The sequence below is a fragment of the Equus quagga genome, chromosome 11 (genome assembly GCF_021613505.1).
Source record: "Equus quagga isolate Etosha38 chromosome 11, UCLA_HA_Equagga_1.0, whole genome shotgun sequence".
NCBI classification, from domain to species: Eukaryota; Metazoa; Chordata; class Mammalia; order Perissodactyla; family Equidae; genus Equus; species Equus quagga.
The window spans coordinates 92,405,085-92,427,613 of NC_060277.1; the positions used below are offsets into that span (position 1 = coordinate 92,405,085).

The 22,529-nt window shown below is 43.0% G+C and overlaps 1 protein-coding gene across 1 annotated transcript in view; it reads left to right on the forward strand.

Moving 5' to 3' along the window:
- Positions 1–22,529, forward strand: part of SKAP1 (src kinase associated phosphoprotein 1) — a 255,664-nt gene that overhangs the window by 221,830 nt on the left and 11,305 nt on the right. The window contains exons 10-11 of the mRNA XM_046677751.1: positions 2,794–2,844; positions 10,685–10,785. Of these exons, the coding sequence (XP_046533707.1) occupies positions 2,794–2,844; positions 10,685–10,785 (152 nt within the window). The remainder of the gene's footprint in view (positions 1–2,793; positions 2,845–10,684; positions 10,786–22,529) is intronic.

Sequence of the window (22,529 nt, forward strand, 5' to 3'; positions counted from 1 at the left end):
ATATTCTTATAAAGAAGTTCAACAAGCTCTTTAACCTAGAAAATATATATATTTTTCAAAATAACCTCTTTAAAATTAAAGCCCCACCTTACAGATGAAAAAATAGAAATTTGACTTTTTAATCCACTCACTTTTGTGACCAAAGAGACTTTTTTTCTGTTGCTGTATAATCGGGTTTCTTGACTTTAGAGGTTGAAAGATTCCATTTGATTTCATTGAAGAATCTGAGATAAAGTGTAGGCCTCTCTGTACCGTGCCTTCTAAAGCTGGGAGGGTGCTGAGAGGCGTGCCTTTCATAATGAGCTGTGGAGGGCGCTTTCCCTCACTCTGCGATGGTCCCCATACCGTACCTACTCTTTCAGCAGCCGCAGAGGCACAGCACCCAGCCCCTCACATCAATGCCTAGGCTTCCTGACTCAAGCCCACTTTCAGCCACCCGGGAAGGACAACGTTAGATAGAACAGATGTGGGGACTGTAGCTTCCCCGTTCACATCCATCACCGCAGAGCTTCGTAATCGTGGTGAATGATATATAAGATCTATGGCCAGCGTTCTGCTTTCTTTCTAGGTGACTCCACAGACGCAGTGGAAACCAGAGTATCTGGTCTGGAATTGAACTGCATAGAACAGATTTTTATTTTTTCCATTTTTGTATCATGACTAGATTAAGTGCTGTTGCCTGAAAGGATAAAGGAATCAAGTTTTAGTTTTCATTTTTATCATTGCAAATACATTTACATTCTCCTATTTTACAAATGCAAAGAGCAGGCAAGCCACTTTCAATAATTTATTTTAAAATCAATGCTAATGAGGTTATGTCTCGTCAGTGGCCGAGTTTTACAATAAAGTCTGATTTATTTAGAAAAGATCTTTGGTGTAGCTTCCCATCTAATGGTGGTGGGAAGGAGGTGGAGTAGCAGGCACAGTGACCCTCCAACTTCGGATCCAATTTGTAATTCACAGTGGAGATCTGACCCAATTTACATTGATTAGAATTGGGAGGAAGAGACATCTGTGCACAGACAGCAGAGGTGGAATAAACCCTCTCTGCAAAAGCGCCTAAGCACAGCCACTTATTGGTCTCCGTGATTGAGTTGTTTGATATCAGCAAAAGAGCTGCTCTCTGTCCAAATTATTGGGTATCTCTAAAAGGGAGGACGTCCCAACTCTTCTTTTAATGTTTTCACTCCTGTGAAATTGGTCCCACGTCCAAACGGAAAAGCATCATAGCAGAGGAAGGAAGGAAGTGGGCAAGTAATCAGATGTGCAAAGAATGGTGTTTAATGTGGTTTATTTCAGCGTGATCTATTTCCGGTATTTGATTTCACTCCTCCATTATCTCACCTCTTTATTCCTCACGGTGAGGTCAGGGGAACACTACAGGTGGTGAGTAGGAGGTGCCCTGCTGCTGGGTCATACCTGGAGATAAGAGGAGTTGAGTCCTTTTCCCAAAGAATATTTATGTGTACATAATTGGTAACATGTGACTTATTTCCCCAGAGTGTTAATCTCTTAATTTTTATTTTTGCAGGGGAACTGTATCATTTTATATGTGAAATAGATTACTTCTTTAATATTCTAGTGTTCTAAACATATTTTTATGCTGTTTCTTTTTACTTATGAGCTTAGAGTTTACTTTCCCCAGCCTGACATACCAGAATTCATATTGCCCTATAAATCTTATATTTAAAAAAAAAAAAAGGGAGGGAGGGACTGTCCCCAGGCCATCTCCACAGAAGTTCCATTTAGTGGCATAACTACGGGGAAGCAAGACAGGTAAGTGTGCTGAGACCCAGAAAGAGAAAGTAAATACGGCCAGAAGAAACTGAGTATTCAGCCCTCAGAATGTTGCTTATTATGCCCGGTTCACTGTGTGTATATGAGAAAGAGACAGCGGGTAGAGGGTGGCAGTGATAAAAAGAAAAATAGCAAGTGTATTTTTGCTCATTTTACCCCATGTATAAAATAGCTAAATATGATTCTAGCACTCACGCTTTCTTGACAAAGGCCCAATTCCCATGCCATCAGGTAGTATGAAGTCTGAGCTAAAACAGGTTAAACTTAGGCCAATCATGTTGTGACTTTGGCCATATAAACACTTGACTGGAGTTAGACAATAGCGTTGACTTAGAACCCACTGTGTACCTGTAGCAGTTCATTAACAGACCATTCCCACTGCCCGCAGGCGCTTACACTCTAATGAACAAGGCAGGCTGAAAAACAACAGTAAAAAGGTAACTGCAAGCCCCAAGTACTAGGGATATAAAATTGTGCACATGACCGGCTTCTGCTACGGCTGAACAAAGCTTGATACACTGAGGATTACTGAATCACAGAGGGTTTGAACGCATGCTGAGCTTCACACACACACACCCCCCTAACTCTGGATGCTTACGTGGAGATAATACATTTTGAAAAGAATTCTAGAAGAAGAGGAGAAATAGAGTTTGAGGAAAGGGATTAGGATTCTAGTGATAGGCGCCTAGATAACTCAGTGGATTGGAAGCTTCTGAGGGCAGGGACCCTGCCAGTGTTGTCCATTGCCATGCCTTGTTCCTAGAACAGCACCTTGCATATAGTGAGCACTTAAAAATGTCTGTGAACGAATGAACTGGGAGGGAAGGAAGAGGGGCCAGTTTGAAGGTGAGAGATGATTTGGAAGAAAAAAAAAAAGAACACGGTGATTATTGCCTGAAAGAAGAAAACGTGGTGAGCTCATACTATATATATAGTACAGAGAACATAGGGCTATCGACCACTAATTGCTAATGCTGATCATGTTTATCCCCTCAGATGACGAGCTTGAGCTAGAAGAGGATGCGAGTGGCACTGGACAGAAAGGAGGTATGTACAGGCACTGGGTAGGACATCCGGGCTTCTGGCTGGAGAAGGCACCTTTCTCCAGAACACGAGCATTACGGGACTCGCTAATTAAGAGCGTACTGGTGTGTGGACCTCCAAAGCCCCTCATGAGATGACTGGATAGGGAAGTCTTAACTTTAAAACAGCCACCCATTCACTTTAATTAATGTTCCCAGAACAGCCAAGGTTTATCCTAGAGAGGGTGGGAAGCCAAACCAGATATTTATTTTTTCCTATCAGTATTTCTTAAATCAGTACAGTGAAAATAGAATTGCCTCATCTCTAAGAGATCAGAGGATTGAGAATGGAAAGAATGGAAATGTCTCCTCTCTGAGAGGCCCGGAGATTGCAAGTTCAGAGGGGAATGGAAATGTGTCAGATCTGAAAAGTGAACGTGGGGTGAAGGATAGAATTGCTTGGTGATGCTGACTTCTGATGGCCTGGTTTGATTCCAGGCACATTTGGAAATGAATATGTAACAGGTTTGCTGAATACACAATTAGATCTTTACTCATCCCAGTCTGTTCACCATGCTTCAGGCTCTTAGCGAGCCCTTCCTTTCTAAGGTCAGACGCCCCTCTAAAGCCTCCTTAAGTGGACCAAGGACCTATTGCGTCGTTGTCAGTAAAGGAATGCACAGTGCAAGGGCCGCCCCAAGGACATTCATTCCATCAGCAGAGCCTGAATTCTGGCTGATTTAGATACTAGCTGATTTTTCCTTAGAGAGTCTATGAAAGTCTGAAGCCCAGGAGTTCTTTCTCACTTCGCCTCCCCACTCCCTCTCCGTTTCTCTAGCCCTGCCTTTTCCCATTCTCCTCTCCCTTCCTTCCTTGTGCCTTTTCTTCTCTTCCTTATCCATTCAGCAAAGCCCCCTTTCCTTGGTTCATTCTCTGCAGGAAGTGAATATGTGACAGGTTTAGTGAAGGACCCAACTTCATAAACGCCCAAGTTCTCCCAAGGCGAGAAAAGACAGTGAAGAGTCATGCGCCAAAGCAGGAGAGAAAGAACTGAGGCAGGTATGGTGCAGGCGTGTTAGTGCAGTTCAAGTCAGTGCTCCATGGCAGTTAACCCACGTGATTAAGTCCATTCTGAAATCTATTTTTGCTGTGTTCTACTTGTACAGAATTACAACAGAAAATCTGTTTCCTGACCAACCCATGTCCCACGTAGGTCTTTTCTCAACCAACTTCCATCACCAGTGCAGGAAAGAAACACCTCACATGGACAGCTTGAGTGGAATAACTGGAAGCTTCCTGTGGCCGACTTTACATTAAACTCCATTCAGGAAGCAGCAGTCTTCTGGCAAAGCCTGAAATTCAGCTTGAGCCTCTTCCTTCACCTCCTTTCCTTCTTCGGCCTCTCTTTCTAAGATTCCATCTGGGGGGTGAAGGGAGATTTATTCCTTAACTGTTCCAGCAGCTATAATTCAAGTAGGTTTTTTTTAAAAAAAAAAACTTTTTTCGTCATGCTTCCTGCCTCCAAAATAGGTGTTGTTAAAGTGTAGTGAGTTCTAAATATGTTTCTATGGTTTATACTTCCTACAAGTTATAATGATTGGTGACTTGGTGATTAGAAAACAGAGGAGGATTTTTTGCTCTCTCTGCAGAATCTGAGGCAGGAATTTTTATTATTTGTGTTTATTTCTTTCTTTACTGAATTTATGTAGTGCCTTTTCTCCAAAGGAGCTATAGAAACGGCGACAAATACGTAACATCCAAATGTCATCACTTAGCATTATAACAATAAAATACATATAGAGGTCCGAGGGAAGGGTGAGCAGCCCCAGTGAAAGCATATAAAAGCAGGGAGCTTACAACGATGGGAATTCTTATGTAATAGACAAACTACACAAGTTTGCTTCGCTTAGTTTTTCTCATGTTACATGCCTTTGGCCGGGACGGGGGGGACCGGTGGGTCGGATCTTTTCTCCTAACAGATACTGTAGCTACCAGGGTTACCTTGAAAATCCACATACTATTCCAGGGATCCTGTTCCCGGAATGCTGTGCTTTTCCCTGACGGAATTGCTAACATTTTTAAAGCCCAACTAGATCTTATCAGAAGAGGGGGAAAAGGGAATTCAGTTTATCCTTATTGGGTGTTAATGACCCTGTAAGATGTAATTTCTTTTATTTTATTCTGTTACCTAGAAAATCTATCACAGCCTTGTAGTATTGATTGTTCAATCTATAAAGAGCTCAGTTTACAGCATGACTGTTAGTAACAGGGTTATTTTAATGAGTGACTCTTCAACACCTCCAATTTTCACTAAATTCCAACCCATCAGCCTAACAGTCTAACACTAAGTGTCTTTAGTGATGAGAGCTTATCTCCCTTCCCTATCATGAGAAGGCAATGTCCAGGAAACCAAAAAATAAAACTCATTCTTTGCTGCTTATATGAAAACAACTGGCCATTTGCTTGGGTATGCCGTGTCAAATAAAAAGCAGAGCTCGAGGTACAGATCACCCTCAGACACGTTAAATCTTTGACCAAGATCTTGAAAGAGGTTGTTTTCACTCTGAAATTGTGGGCAGACTCGGCCAAAGAGGAGCCTCGTTCAGTAATGTCTGCAGGGCAGAAAAATGCTGGCTGATAAGCATTCCATCTGCGAGGCACTCTTTCCACTTTGTGCCAGCCAACGGAGTGAACTATTACATGAAAGAAACAGAGAGAAGCCACAGAGGTATTCGCAGCTTTTGCTCTTTGAAACCTGTTTCCCAAGACCAAACATGAGTTGATCATCAGCCAGCTACAATTTTTGGTCCCATAAAAGGAGCAAAGGAGATGAAAACCAGGATCTGTGAGTGTTCCCACTTCAAGATCATAGTTATAACATTAAGGACCATTAGTGATTTCAGAATTCAACAATAAAGAGCCATGAAGGGGTCGGCCCCTTGGCCGAGTGGTTAAGTTCATGCACTTCAGCTTCAGTGGCCCGGGGTTTTGCTGGTTCAGATCCTGGGTGTGGACATGGCACCGCTCATCAGGCCATGCTGAGGCGGCATCCCACACAGCACAACCAGAAGGACCTACAACTAGAATATACAACCATGTACTTGGGGGCTTTGGGGAGAAGGGGAAAAAAAAACAGATTGGCAACAGATGTTAGCTCAGGTGCCAATTTAAAAAAAAAAAAAAGAGCTATGAAAACAGCCCAAGCAAATGGTATTGTTCAGTTGCTCTTCCTGTTCTGGTGTCATAGTCCATGAGCTTGGCAAATTTTTCATGCATTTCCTTCTTAATTAGTTAATAAGGTATCAGCCTGAGCCTGCTTTAATGGACTGGACATAGTGACCTTTTCTGGCCTGGCCTAGAAAACATTGCAGGTCCCTTCCAGTGGGCCACTGCTTTGGCCTTCTCTGTCCAAATCTCACTGACCCATGGTAGAGCAAAGACTAGCTTTATCTATCTTCCTGTTTTGTCTCTGTTTTCCATAATTTGTTAAGTAGTTGTACCTCATGCCAGGCCTCGTTGGCACAGTCCTTTTGCTCATCGAGAAAATGTAAACAACATGGTGACCTGCCTTTACGCTCTTTTCTTTGGTCTCAGCTTGAATTCTGGAGCTACCCAATATCCCCCAAACAGAAGCCCAAGGTGACATACGAACTCCGGAAGGAACACAGTCAGGTTCCATTGTCCCTAAGGAGGAGAGGCAGGAAGGTGTCCTGGTTTTTACCTTACAGCTCTCTACATTATAGAGCCTCATTTTCAGATATTGACTGTCAACAGTAGCACCAACTTGGCCCCAGTTACAGAAGAAATGACCATCATTGGTTATAAAGAACTTGATGTGGAATGACAAACGCTTTGCAATAAATACCTAGAAAAGAGAGAAAAACAATATATTTTTTTTTAATTTGGTCTGTAGCTATTCTTCATATGACATTTGGTTTGTTTGGAGCTTAGCTCTTCTTATGTGGGATGAAGAAAATAAGATGCTGCCCTTTTTTTTTCCTCTAGAAAAGTCCTTCTCAGCTCTGCTAGTAATTTAAATGTGGTGATCTTACCCATTAGCTTCTCCATCATTGTAATTGTTGTTAATTGTTATAACTGTTTTAGTTATTAGTGGTGTCATTACTGCTCTAGGTCCTCTGTCTGCTTTATGCTGAATATATTAGTGCTTTGCTTTTGAATTATCAGGCTTTATTTAGTGCAGAGTTACGTTTTTTGGAGAGACATTGAGAAATGCTGGCATTAAGCTTTATTCTTTTGTTTTTCATTCCAAATGGACAGACTGGAAAAAAAAATAATTAGATGGAATAATGTCCTCAAAATGAGACTGAGGATGTTTTGAATTAATTAAATGCTCAGAATGCTGTACCGTTTCTGATCTCAGACTGCCGCCAGAGTAATGGAGACCTGGAGGAACCCCAGCCCAACCCACAGAGGCAGTCCTCTCTCTCGGGCTCTCAGTTCCTCTCCCTGATCGAAAGAAATCCTCCTCCTCATGCATTCACTTGTGTGTAGAATGAGCTGGGCAAGTGTAGGGAGAAGCTGGGCTGGCCCTGCAGACCTCCGGGCCTTCAGGCTCTTCCTGGAGCCAAATCAGGAATGAAGCCCTCCTCAGCCTTCCTTCTTCCCCACTTCAAGGTCTTTAAATAACACCCACTCTGGGGCTGGCCCGGTGGCGCAGCGGTTAAGTGCACGTGTTCCACTTTGGCGGCCCGGGGTTTGCTGGTTCAGATCCCAGGTGCAGACATGGCACCACTTGGCAAGCCAGGCTGTGGCAGGGATCCCACATATAAAGTAGAGGAAGATGGGCACGGATGTTAGCTCATGGCCAGTCTTCCTCAGCAAAAGGAGAAGGATTGGCCGCAGATGTCAGCTCAGGGCTAATCTTCCTCAAAAATAAATAAATAAATAAAAAACACCCACTCTTGGTCAGGTTTTCATTACACAACTAGAGCTTAGAGGAAGCTTTCCCTGACCCCCTCAGACTAGGTTAGATTCCCTATTATACACAGCACCCTCAACTTCTCTTTTGCAGACATATGGTAATCCTAAATACATAAATATTGGGTGACTATTTGTTTCACGGTGCCTCCCCACTGGATGGTAGCCCTGAGAGCAGGGACCGTGTGTGGCCAGTGCAGGATTCCCAGCATCTAGCAAAGTCCCTGGCACTTAGTAGGTGCTGTATACATGTCTTTTGAATGCTGAGGAATGTGTGTAGTGAAGTGGTGTGCACACATACACGTAAGTGTAAATCACACATGTTAAACAGGGAGTCGGCAATACGAGGCCAGTCTCATCCAGCTTGGGCATTACTCTTCACTGATTTCCTTAATGCCAGAATACTTCTGTCCAGACAGCAAGTCCAACCTTTTCCCCGCTTTCAGCCCTTCATTCTGCTCATTTTTCAGAGCTGCTCTTCATGGTTCCAGTTCTGACGATTCTGATTCTTGGGCTAGGCTAAAACTATCTCCTGGATTCCTGAGCGCCACAATATCTTCTTTTGGCCTTTAGCTGATGAAGAACCAAAGGCATTTTGTACCTTTATTTTTTCTTGGAAGGCTTCTGTTTTCCTCCTAGCTCCTTGCTTTCCCTGTGATCTATTTACTTTTACAAGAGGTCTTTTTCCAGGTGTTCTCCCCAGGTGTCTTCTATACCCAATATCAAATCACTTTATACATATATACCCAAAAGATATTCATAATCTTAGGAGCTAGTCCAACATCCAGGCATGTGGGGAGCAGTACCCCATGGTGACCATCTGCTAGGCCAGAAAAAGCCAAGACAACTTTGTTAGTCTTTTTACCATTCAGAAATATCAAGCTGGGGCCAGCCCCATGGCCGAGTGGTTAAGTTCGCGTGCTCTGGTTCGGTGGCCCAGGGTTTCACCAGTTCGGATCCTGGGTGAGGACATGGCACTGCTCATCAAGCCATGCTGAGGCGGCATCCCACATGCCACAGCTAGAAGGACCCACAACGAAAATACACAACTATGTACCAGGGGGGTTTTGGGGAGAAAAAGGAAAAATAAAATCTCTTAAAAAAAAAAAGAAATATCAAGCTATGTTTTAAAAATCTATTTTTATAAAATAATTTTCTCTATAATATATAAATCCATGAAGAATAGTGATGTCAATATGCATTTCATTCCTAAATTTAGTCAAAGTCTTGGGTTGATGAATCAACTCCATTAGGACTGAAAATACATAAATTTATAACCTGGGAAAACTACTTTCACTTTCCAGGGACAGATATTTCTCCATTATTTCACACACTGATCTCCCAAAAAATATATGCCTTGTCTTTTCAATAGTTAGCATTTTTCTCCCTATGTATTTTTCTTCAAGTCATGTTCTTAACTCTCTGCTGGAATGTTTCCAGTGTAGTTGTCTTGTTTGCTGCCCTCTGTTGTCAACTGCATATGCAAACAATTTTCTGTGTAAAGAAAACATGCTCCAGTTTCTACATGGGTGACATTTTTACTTCTGTTTGCAATATCTGAGTCTTAACTAAACAGCTCTGTCCCCGCTCTTTTTCTGTGAACTCTAAGATTCCTACTGAAGTTCTTTTCCAGAGACGTGGAGATCTTGTTCTCCGTGCCTTTATTATTTGAATTGCTCATAGGTTAGGAACAAGTAGAAAAAAAGCAAATATAGCCAGGGCCTCTGTCCCCACACTGCCCACTTGCCCCCGATCTGTTCCCATCCTCAGAGACTAGCACCTTCACTCCTCATGGGAGGGTCAAGACAAATGAAAGGAAAGGCAGAAACTGGTAGACTAAGGTCCCCTCAACTCACTTGAATTTTAATTAGAACCCAGGACTCCTGACTCCCATCCATAGGAATTTCATCTTTGGTAGGTGCTTCGCTTACAGCTCTCATATGTAGCATCCTAAGGAACAGGGAGCATTGCCACATTACCCCTATCTATCCCTATGTCTAGTGGGCATTAGCTCCCCTGCCATTCAAACCCCCAGATCCTCTTCCACTTTGTACTCTAGTGTTTAACCTTTCCGGGTAGAAGAAGATCGATACAAATTCTTCATTGTTAAGAATCGATGGCTGTCCTGTGGCATCACTGCCATCTAGTCTTGCTGAGAAGCCTAGTAAATCTTTCCAGCTGCTTCTAAAGCTTAGTTTGTTGTCTTCAGTTGCTTTCATTTTTAATGCAGATCACTTTGGTTTCTGTTCCCCTGGGGGCTTGCAGATAAATCTTGGCAGACATGTTCAGGGTTTACAAATGAGATGCTGGAAAAGGGCCAGCCCACCCAGAATTTAGTTGTAATGGATGAGACACCCCCTTGGTTCCACTTAAAGACTGGGGTATTTGTTTCCGTATTTATTGGTGATTACCTCATATAGCACCTGGGTGGGAAGTGCCCAGGATGAAGTTTCTGTATAACAGAGGAGGCTAACGTGTGAGGCTGTGAGGTAGACACATGCTGGCTGACTCAGCCTCTCTTGTAAATAGACAGAAGTCGGAGACTTGTCCTCTTCCTTCAAATGCATAATGAAGAGAAGCACCCTGGATCAAGAAAGTCTGGCAGGAAATCTCTTTGTGCTGCTTACTTACAAACTAAGTGAAAAATTACCTGCCTCATTTTCTTTTATTAATAAATGAATATGTTTATCATATTATTGAATAGCATCCGACTAAGGGTGATCTGTAAATATTTAATGTTAGTTAATGATTTCCTTTTCCCACAGTCCTTTGCTCATGCTGAGTGTTTGGCTATGCCTCATCCCGACCCCCCTAAATCTTAGATTTCCTAGGGGCAGTATTACAACCCTTGTTTCCATTTGCAGCAAAACTGTGGGCTCCATGGAAAAAGAATCCTTTTAACTTTGATTTCTCCTCTCTTTGATCAGTGGACTATGCCACTTATTACCAGGGCCTATGGGATTGCCACAGTGACCAGCCAGATGAACTGTCCTTCCAACGGGGTGACCTCATCCGCATTCTGAGCAAGGTAAAGATGCAGAAAGTGGGGCTTGGCTCAAGAGTGAATTTTTTTATTCTTGATGATGTAGTCATCGTAACCAGAAGTCATATACTTCTCTTGTGTGTATTACATGAATCCCTCACACCTAGAGTAAATCCGAATTGATTTATAATTGTTAGGGAAAAATTTAATTAAAAATTAAGAGTCAGGAACCAATTTTCAAATTAAAAAAAACAATAGAGTAGACATAATACTAAAGCCAAGCCAATCAAAACTGGATCCTTTTAGGGTCTTGTGCTTAAAAGGTCATCACTATGTACATAATTTATTACCATATAATACTCTTGAAAACACTCTAGCTAGGTCAGCCGCCTTCTTATTTCATTTATAGATAAACAGGACTGTAATATAATTATGTATGGGGGGAGGAGTCAGAGCTGGTTAGCTCAATTGGTTTGAGCAAGTGCTGATAAGGCCAAGATAGCAAGTCTAGCCCCACAAGGGCCAGCTAACTTTATTCTCTTCCTCAGTCACAAAGTTAACCCCTAGCCCCAGCTAACCATCTCACAGATAGTGTTGTTGATCATAAAAAGTTAGGAGAAAAAAAAAGGCTGGATTATTGCAGATCCATCACCAATGTGAAGAAGATTCAGAACTCGCGGGCTACTGTCTGAGAGATTGGCAGCATCACCTCTGTAAAGAAAGACTACACATATTCTGCATGGGTGCGCTAAGGAAATAGGTTCTATCCCTGAAAAAACCTCAAAGCTCTCTCTCCGAGGTCAGTCAATATCTACAAACACATTTTTGAAATAGGCACAATCTGCTCTTTAATTGATGATGATGATGTGGATTCCATAAAGGAAAATTGAAAATCTATTGTATTATTAATCCATCATTGGCCGTTTCTCTTTATTCCGTGAATGTTACCACCTTGGCCAAGGGTTTCTCTCTGAAATATAACATAAGCTCCTTAGGAAAAAGACAAGGGCTGACCCACGGTACCCTTTAGTTGTTCCAACGACCAACGACTCCGCTTTGAACAAGGACCAAATTCAGACCCAACCTTTTGCAAGAGAGTAGGAGTCCTGCCAACCCCGCTGAGATCACAGTCTTCTAGTGATTTCTTCCAGAGACCTACTTCAGCGCCACCCTAATGCCATTCTGGTGCGGCTCCAATACACCAAGAATAAATTGTAAGCGAAGAAGGGAGTGGACATTGGCCTGATTGGTATTTCAAATGCCCGAAAGCAAGGTTTGCCGTGTAATAGAATTTGTGTACATTACCACGCTGGCATTACAGGGGTAATCGAGTTATCCACTCAGGTGTGACCAGGCCTCTGTTTGCCCAGAGCCTGCAGGTGAACAAATTAACTGTTTACATTGTCTGAGGTGCCTGCAGCAGGAGGAGGGGAGAACAGAGCCAGACTGTCTGCTGGCCTTCTCTCTCAGTCATGATTATTTTGTTTGTTTTGCATGTCTTTTGCCTTTGTTAATGGCTTCTCACTGGGGGTCCTTTCCTCCATTTAGAAGGGGCTGTGCGGTGGCTTGCCCTGCAGTACAGAGCTGTCTGTGCTTACTATGGCCGTTGTATTTCCAAGAGATACCAAAGAACATGGGGAGCCTCCCCACCGGTTTTTTTTTTTAACCGATCTCCCTTCCCCTCCTCCGTTACTAAAAACTGATATATCAGAGTTGAACTCACTAAGAATATTTTGCTGCCCTGGTTCTATGGGGCTTCTTTCTCCGTCTTCTGGAAGGTCCTGAGTCTATTTTCACCTCCTACCATTGTAGTAGCACATTTCTTCCTACAAAAGCTGCACCAGCCACCTCCCTTCTCCATGTTGCTAATCCCTGCATGTCAGAGGGGGAAATGAAAAGCTGGAATCTCCGCTGAAGTTTCCTCATAAAGCTGCGTTCCAGTTAACGCTGGCTTGGGGAGCATTTCGGATTGGATTTACCTTTATTATATCACCTAACTCCATAAGAGTCCTTGGACGGGAAAGAACCTTAAAAGGCCACCCAATCCATTCCGTTGCCTCTAAGAAGCACAAATGAACCAATTCAGACAGATAGGAAAGGAGAGTCCACTACCATTCTCAGCTGTCTGTCTACTCAGACCTTCAGTAACTCCTGATCTCTGGAATTTTCTCTCATATCCATCATAAATTCATTCTACTTTAGCCCCAGCTAGTGCCTTTGTTGGAGTCAGTTACACTCTGCAGCCTGCCTCTCAAACCTGGAGGAACAGAACTGACCCAAGTTGAGGTTAGTCCAGAAAAACGGTATCTAGAAATCTCCATCTTACTTTTCCCTCTGGCCGGGAGAACCTTTGTCAGGCAAGAAAAGCCCACTGTTTAGGAACCTGGAGAAGTCTGTTTCCCTGAGAAATGCAAGACAAGATGCAACTGGATGCAGCTCAGCTTACCTGGACCAGTTTCCTGACCTGTAAAATGAGGGAGTTGTGTTGGATGACCTCTAAGGTTCCTTCCACCTCAAACAGTCCCTTTCCAAAGATGGGACGCTGCAAAACTGCTAAGGAAATTCCGCATAAAAATGTGTTTTAGCTTTAATTATTTACTCAGATTAAACAAACCAAATAATTCCAATTATCAGCTCTTTTGTTTTTGACCCTCATAAATGCATCTGGTTTCCCCCTCTCTCTTTGTGTGATAAAAGAAATATTCTGGGGCCAGCCCAGTGGCACAGCGGTTAAGAGCGCAGGTTCCGCTTCGGCAGCCCGGAGTTGGCTGGGTGGGATCCTGGGTATGGACATGGCACCGCTTGGCAACCCATGCTGTGGTAGGCATCCCACATATAAAGTAGAGGAAGATGGGCATGGATGTGAGCTCAGGGCCAGTCCTCCTCAGCAAAAAGAGTAGGATTGGCGGCAGATGTTAGCTCAGGGCTAGTCTTCCTCAAAAAGAAAAAAAAAACTATTCTGAAGGTGAGGGGGCAGGTGGAGAACAGGAAGTGGCCCCTGGATGGGGGAGTAGGGCGGACGGGAGGAGAAGGAGGGGACAGCTTTATTCTTGGGCTCCTGCTATTTCTAAATAGTTACCCAAGGATGACCCAACCTTGAATCCTAGAATCCTAGGGCTGGGGGAGTCTGTGAGGGCCTAGACTCTTTGGAGAGGAATGATCCCAGAAAGAAAGCTATTTATCCTTTTTTAAAAAAAAGTTTTTCCAGAGAGGATGATTGGCTGGGCAAGAAAGATGCACCCCATAGATAACTAAATGCCCATCACCTGTCCTATTCTTAGGGCAGCAAGTTGTTAACAGATGGGTTACTTACGTGGCCCTGAGCAAAGTCACTTCATCTTGCTAATCCTCAGTTTCCTCATCTGTAAAAATTGGGATCCTTTCGATTCATAGGGTGTTGAGATGCTTACATTAGAGCATTTGAGTAAAGAAGTGCCTGGCATCTAGAAGATGGTAACTATTACTATAGTCCCTACTTTTCCACTAACAATAAAGTTAACCTTTTGGGTCAAGGTTGGGTATGTATTGAACATTCTAGGAGTTCAATAAATTCTTGGTGAATTGAGAGAGATAAAAGGTAGCCTGTCCTGCCAAGAACTTTTCCTGAGATGCTCAAAAGCACAAAAGGTTCTCACCTGGAAATGAAAACCATCCAGCGAAGAGGAGGCCTACATGCAAATCCACCGTGCCTTTCCTGGCCTGAGAGATTTCGTCAGTGACAAAACTGATGGATTGTTCAAACTTCTCATCAGAGGAGGGGCCAGAGCCATGTTTCCAGGCTCTGAAACGGTAACCAATGGCACTGTCAGCAGGACTCCTGCTGGCCTCCCCTAACACATACATTCCCATACACTCCCAGGCCCCCTGCAGCTTCACGCCCACTTAATTCACTGAGTTCCAGTTTGGGCCTCAAAATATATTAAAGGGAGATTTTAATAACGAAGCAGCTCTGTGCATCCAGCGGATGTTCCCGCGTTCCTTTTGGGCCCAGATATTTCTGAACAGCCTTTTCTAGTGCAGGGACCGAGCTCCACTTCCTCCTGGTGCAGGGCCGCAGCTCAGGCCACAGCGGGGTGTTTAGCGCCCTTCAGTGGCTCCAGATTGTGGTGCTTGTGCAGGTCCCCTCATACGTAACCGATGGCTCCTGAGAGCCTGCCTCTCGTAAATTACTTCCCACGATGCCTGCGACCGCCGCAGAATTCAAGTTTGAATAGAGCAGGAAAAAGGTGTTTGAAAGGCCTGTTCACTCAGCTGCATTTTAATTTCCTTTTCAATCTTGTCCCAATTAATTTCACAGAATTAATCTCACAGAAGCAAACTCGGCAGCATTGAGGCTGAGGTTTTACTGTGGCGGTCGCTCTGCCTGAACATGAAATAGGAGCTAATATAAAAATCCATCTGCTGTGTTTGAAATACACGCCGGCTGCTGCTCAGTCCTGTCTGACATTGCAAACATCAACAGCGGGGAAAAGTGATTTGGGGGTTAGTGGCCATCAGTACTTGGCAGGGGTTCAATAACAGGTGTACTCCAAAAATCCATTCAGCCTGGGCAGCAGGCATGACAGGGCAGGTGCTGAATCACCCTCCGTGCACCAGCACCGGGCCCTGGATTCGTTCCTTTTATCTCAGGATCCTGAGGCCCTTCTGTGCACCCACTGCTATGGGCATTTGTTATAAGTGGGAGAATGGGAAGTAAGAAGCCTCTTTTGGATAAGACAAGTCCCAAGTCCCAGCTTTGAGAGAGGTGACTCTGTCTTCGTGGCTCCGAGGTCTCTCACTAGGGAACCTTCTCTCTAAACAATAAAGGTGCTTGTTGTACTCTGCGAGATAACTCAAATAAACGCCTTAAATAAACGCCACTTAAAAATTACGCCTCCTGTTCCGGAAGTAATTGATAGTGGTAACATGAGCTGACCAGCAGATAAGGGCAAATTAAAGAGAGAAAGAAGGAAAAACTCGTTCTTAATTGACTAGGAAGGAGAAGTGGTCCCTGAAGGAGGTCCTCCAAGTAAGGTAAACCGAGTCAGTAGGCTCCATCTCTTGGGCTTGTGTTGTGTGCCTCATGAGTTGGCCTTAGGCTCCCCGAAGTTTTGTCCAGCTACTTCTGCCCATGGAAATCAGCCTTGGAGCATTAAGTTGGGCCCACATAAGGTTTATACTCACATGGTGGCTTCGCTGGGGTGGAAGACATTCCCGTGGCCCAAACACACCATGCTTCGGTTGTCCTCTCTGCTGGTGCAGTCGATGTGGAAACAGGGAGCCTTACAGGCAAGGTCAAGTTTAACATCGAACACATGATGCTGTCAGGTGGCCATGGGCCTTATATAGACAAGAGAGACCGACTTTGTCACCCTGAGTGACATTTAGCTCCCAGCACCGGGATGTAGCTACTTAAACTCAGCCTAGATCCTGGCTGCAAACCCAGCTCCTAGTTATCTGAATGCAGTGGGCTGTTCCCAGCACACCTGGACCGTGTTAGCATAAGACCACGTCTGTTCCAGAGGGATTTTTAAAGCCCAGTGTTCCCCATCTACTCCCTCGAAGGACTACTTAAAGAGCGCAGACCTTTCCCCTCCCTTGACCCCATGCTCCCCAAAGAGATTTGTATGTTGTAAAAATTATCTGAAGGCAGCAATACTTCCTCTTTTAAGTGTGCTTAGTTGAATGTGACAACAACCCTCATAAAAACAGATAAGTTAATTCCTTCAATTGCTTTAAATGAAGGATTTTTTTTTTTTTTTAATTTCAAGGCTCTGAGGGAAAGGAGGTGTTTGGTGACATCTAGTGTCCATTTAGGACTTCCTCAGGCACCATACCCTCTGCTTGGCCCGGTGGGGGATGGGCCGGGTTATTTGAGAGGTAATTTGGGGGCAGTAAGTGGGGAGAATATAGGCCTGGGGCACAGGCTGCCCAAACAGTGTGATGAAACTGATCAATGCCTGTCAGAGAGCTGTTATTCACCTCTGACCTAACCCAAGGGGGCGGGTGAGGGGATACCACTGGAAAATATCTTTTCTTATTTATGATGATGCGAAAGAGAAGCAGAAGCTGTCCCCACCACCCCATCTCATGTTAACAAGCAGGTCAGCACTGTGCTGTGATGACGAAGATGATGATGATGATGGTGTTTTCTCCCATTAATAACCCCTATGGGAGGCTATAGAGTTAGGAGGCTAGGAATGGGATTTGGGGTCAGCTGGAAGGCAACGGTCATACACCGGTCAAATTCAGTAGAGGCCATTCCTTTCCCCCAGACAGGAACCAATCGTCTAGAACAAACCCTGGCAGCCTCATTCCTTCCAGGTAATTTTTATAAATGAGGGGACACCATTCCAAGAGAGGACAAAAAGGAGAGGGTGTTTGTGTGTGTGTGCATGCATATGCGTGCATGTAAACCTGCTAACAAGAGGCCCGACTGCATATCAGCCTTATCCTCCAAAGCCTGGCCATTTATTACAAAACCCATTTTTTAAAAAGAGAATAAAATTGGCATTTTCCACTTTAATCTCCTTACTCCTAAACTGTTGTCCCAGACAGGTCTGTTCACTTTCTGCACACACGCACACCCCTGGTCAGTCAGGTGGAAAGTCCCAGATCAGATAATTAACTACGAGGCCCAGACAGAAATGTTTACCTAGAACTGTATAAGCCGTGGCAGGGTTAGGTTAATGCTCAGAATCACCCGATGCTTTACAAACTCCAGTGTAAAAAATTCCAGCCATTTATTTTGCAGTGAATTTATAACAAATGCTGTTAAAGGCTTCGTCTTTTGACAGAGGTAATAATAAATTCACTGTTAAAGACGGTAGTTTAATTCCTTATACCTCCAATACTGCACAGAATAAACCATATTCATCACTGAGTAATTTTTTACCACATAAATCTTTAAAACGAACCGGTGAAGGCTGTTGAGACTGAAATATTGTGAATTTATTAGATATGCCCATGTAGTATTGGATTCAGAGGTTTCCATTCGAATATATTACGGGGAAAATTTGTGTCTTTAACTGTGACATTCCCTTCATTTCCCACTGCCAGTATTATAACAAGCAGCTCCTCCAGAGTCAACTGCACGTTTATTAGACAGAGATTTAGTAATAAACTCCTCACTAATCTGCCAAAGAGGCTGCATGACATTTTGGTGAGATGCTTTATTTGAAAGGAGTCACAAAAGCTTTGTTTCTGTGTAATTATTTTCTCGAAAGGAACTCAGCCTCCCCCAACCTCTGTCTGCCAGTGTTTCTTGGTAGTGTATGCGTCCAGCTCTCCAACCAAACGAGCGAAATATTGAAGCAAATTATAACCTCATTGCAAACATACAGGGCAGTAACTTCTACGCAGTTCATAGGATTAGTTATCGGGGGCTTGGGGTAATTGGTTAGAACACAGAAAAGCTAGAATTGGCAGACATTGCCAGTCATGTGGTAATATTTAAGGTTAATAAAAGGATTGTATTGATTCTCGAACTAGAAATAATAGACAATGGTTTCAGAAAACTTGCTATTCAAAAACTTTCATCTTGACATATGACACAATAAAGATACAATTAAATCCTCTAGATTTTGTTCAAATCTAGATTTGAACAAAAATCCTTTTACTCTACCATATTAATTTTGAGTGAAAATCTGTGCCTCTTAGATGAGAATATTCTGAACCTCTCTAATGATTTGCTAGTGAAGTGACATTTAAACTAACCAATTGATTATGTCAAATTGCAATACCCTCTCCAGTTTCATTAAGGAAATATTAATATTGCTAGAATGAAAAATATTTTTTTCTTTTAAATGGAAAAATGTGCATCGTCTTTTTAGCAAAGAGCTTTGGCAGTTTCTCTGTTGCCACTAATATTCTGTATTTGGGAAGAGTCCAGATACTAAAAACTTTCAAGGAGCATTGTGAACTTTAAGATTTTTTTTAATAAAATAAAATAGGTTTCTAACTGCTAAACGAAGGAGAAAAATCTCCTGGCAGCGCGAGACGGCAGCCTATCAGAATAATTGTTAAAAGACAGAACCCGGCTAGAAAGATAAGCATAATACCAGCAATTAATATTCAGCATTTCACATTATAGTCAAGAGGATGTGTTTTTCTTTGTGATGTGGCTCATAAGCTAAGAGTGTTGGGAGCCAGACTCTGAGCTCTGTCTTCTTTTCGTGCATGAGGATTAAGGAGAAAAAAAACAGCGACAACAATCCCGCTCCATCTGTAAATGAACAAACATCTTGATTTTATAGCTATTTGCTTTGTAAAACTGAGGAATGAAACAAAAATTACTGGATGCCTAAGTAACACTTTAATTCTGAATTCATTTACGCTGTAGCTATGTAGTTGTCACAAACCATAATGCAGTATTTAATTAAAATAACAGAAGTGCATCTAGATATGTCCTGGGGTAGCTATCGCCAAATTATAGTCTATGCCATCCGTGTTTTATTTATGAAATGGTAGATTCTAAGGTGCAACTAGGCTGATACAAAAGCGTCAACATTTTAAACCTGCATTTTTATAAAGCCTTTTTTTTTTTCCTGCTGCATCTTTAAATTTTTTCCTCCTTCTATCGTTCAGAGGTTTTTTAGTGGGATTGTTTTGATGTCGATAAAGATCTCTCTTTCCAACTCTTGCTTTTCAACTATTGACCTCCTGAGTCTTCTGGCTGTGAAATCCCCGTCTGTTGTCATGGAAAGGCTTGCAAGGTTTCACAGGAGCCACAGTAATGCATGGGACATCTTAGCGGAACTTGGACGTGGATTCCAAGAGGGTAGGAAAAAAGCAAACCCTTTTCATGCTCAGTGTGCTTGTTCCCAGACGATCTTCCTTGCACCTTTTTTTCCACCTATAAATACCCGTTAGACTTTATATGCTTGCTTGCTCGACTTTGTGGATGTTCACATGCAGACATGCTGATCCTTTTCATAAACGCCTAGCATCTATCTTACACGCACCCACCATCTATCTCCTCATTCACATTGGCTGTCCCATCCACCTCCTTGTCTGCAGAATTATGTTCAGCAAGGTCCCGATTTATAGGAAATAAATAATGAAAATGGAACGGACTGGGAAAGATAATCGAAACATTCAAATTGTTATTTTTCACTGTACTTTCCACAAACACAGCATCTATAAACACCTAAGCAAAGGTGTTGGCTGATTCCTAAAAAGCAATGCCTTGTGGAACATTCTGACTGAGCGGATCTCTATGTTGTATCTTTCCTTTTCTGTCTCTCCTGCTTTTTGATGCTCTAAGATCTTGCCATTTTTAAATGGCAAATGATGCCGTTTTATTATTTTCATTCTTTCTGCTTCCTATTTATCCTGTCTATAATGACAGGTTTTTGTCATCATTTATCCTCTATAAGATAATCCTAAGAGTTATAAAACAGAAACAATAATTGCAATCACCTTTTTAAAGAAAATAGCCCTTGCAGTTACTGTATAAATATATTCTGATAATAGTATCATCAGATCACAGACCGATCCTACAGCAAGGGTCTTTTGGAGAGAGGGTTTCTTATACACACTTGTAATTATTTTAGCCCCTTCACAGGTCACATAGAAAGTTAATTTCAATCGCTGCTAATTTCCGTCCAACAAGAGCGCAGTACTTTAAACCACCCAAAATAATTGGATTCAAAACAAATTTAGGAAATTGAGTGTGTTAGAAAGCAAATAAAAATATCCTTTTGGTAAGGAGGAGGGTGAAAGTAGTAAAAATGGCCTTTTTTTCTCCCTTCTTTCCCCTTCACAACTTTGCCATTAAAGTTGCACCTACAGCTAGAAGTTTGTCCGTGAAAAATGGTCATTTTGTTTCTCTGCTCAAAGAATGTTATTAAAATGCTAATTTAAAAGAAAAAGGAGTTAAATATCTAGCGATGGTGCATTCTAATTGCAACCATAATGAGCTCTCTAAATGTGCGTGCCCCTGACACACACAGAGCATAAACAGCAGTAAACAGATCATTAGTACCCGCGTTCATTTATTCTGGCGACCTTACCATGACCCCACCGAGGGTAGGGTGAAAAGCAGGTGGATCTGGCTGTGACACCCCCTAGAGAGATCCAGGAAATGAAGCTATAAGCGGTTGTCATGGAAACGCCTATGTGTGCAGATGATGTAACACACCGACAGGCTGTAGGGCTTCGCAACTGGGACGTTGCCTTTCCCTCGCCGGAACAATCTTGAGGACTAAATTATTCATTTCTTTAATTCACAAAGCAAAAGGAATCCTAATTTTCTTGGTGATGTGCAACTCTCTTCCATTTGTCTAAGGTCTGGAACATGGTGACTTGTCAACCCTTCTTCCTCCTTAACCTACCCCAGCTTCCTACATTCTGGCCCCAAGTCATTGAATCTGGCAAAATCAAGTAGGGGAAAGGCAGCAGAAATCTGATGTTCAACGTCTGTGCTTTACGAGAGAAAAATCTAAGATTGTAAGCTAAAATTAATAATATAGACAATGTCCCTTTCTGATGAGGGCATGTTGACCAGGAACTAAATGTATACCTGTCCTGCTCCTTCTTTGATGGCTTTGTTTGGAACAGGGCAGGGTCAAGGAAGTAACCAGTGCAGACAGTGTAAAGCAGGGAGGTACCAGCCCCAAACAAACGCATCACCCTAGCAAGGTGCAAGAAAGAGAGGGAAGAGAAAACCAGCATCTGCTCAGCCCCTCCCATGTCCAATTGAGGAAATCGAGATTAATAAAAATAATTCTTCGGAGAATGATTCCACTCTATCCTACCCTGTTTTGCACCAAACAGCCTCAATAACCTTACGGCAACAGTAGAATAACTTTTCTTCTTTTTTTAAAGAAAGCAGAAAAGACGATCTCTGGAAATTATTTTAAAATAAAAAATATCCCGGCCTGCACCTCCCCCCGACCCCCCTCCCCATTGCACTTTAGATGAACCTGTGATATTGTAGCAATGGCGCTTGAAGTGCAGTGGGGAGGTGATTTAGGAGAATGTTAAAGGCAATGTGGAGATTCAAGGCGCCTCTCTCAGGGAGATCTGGAGAAATACGCAGCACAGATGGGCCGAGCAGATTAAACATTTCCGTCACATTGTTTCCAAATTGTGTTGTGGTGCCTGAGGCTGGTACTGCGGTCAGAGCAAAACAGAGCGGTGCAGAGCTGCGAGCTGCACAGTTTATGGAATACATATTAATACGCTGGTTTCACATGGTATCACAATTCTATCAGCTCCGAAATGGTGCTGTCTCTATTGTTTCTGAATTCTGCACTTGGCACCTTGTTTTCTCCCATCTGCAAAATGTTTACCTTCCCTTTATCCTTTCTCCCTTCTTTAGGCAAAGTTCAAGTTGCACGTTTCTTTCTGTTTCTCTTTCCTTATAGCCCTGTTCCACTTTCCCTCCTACCTTCAAAGCGTGTGAATTTTCTGTCATGCACACTCTCTGTCTTACACACACTTCCATCACCAACAATATCCTGTTTGTGCACAGGTCCTACACACCTCCCTCGCCTTGACTTGATCATTCTCAACTCACACCCAGTTCAGGATATAATATTCAGACTTGAGGCTGAATATTCCCTTGCACTCACGGGCTCTCAGCCCCTCCAGCCAGCTGACACTTGCCTCTTCTCAGAACACCCAACTCTCAGCTGGGGGCTGAGCTCTGGAGAGTTGTCGCTGTGTGACCCCCAAGTGCATTCGCTGACCACCCAGCCTTTCTGTGTCCTCTTTCTTATACTCACTCAGCTTCCCTCAGCCTGGATCCAGGCCCATCAATCTGCAGGTTAGCAAATTCCCTGCAATGTAACAATAAATAAAACTGG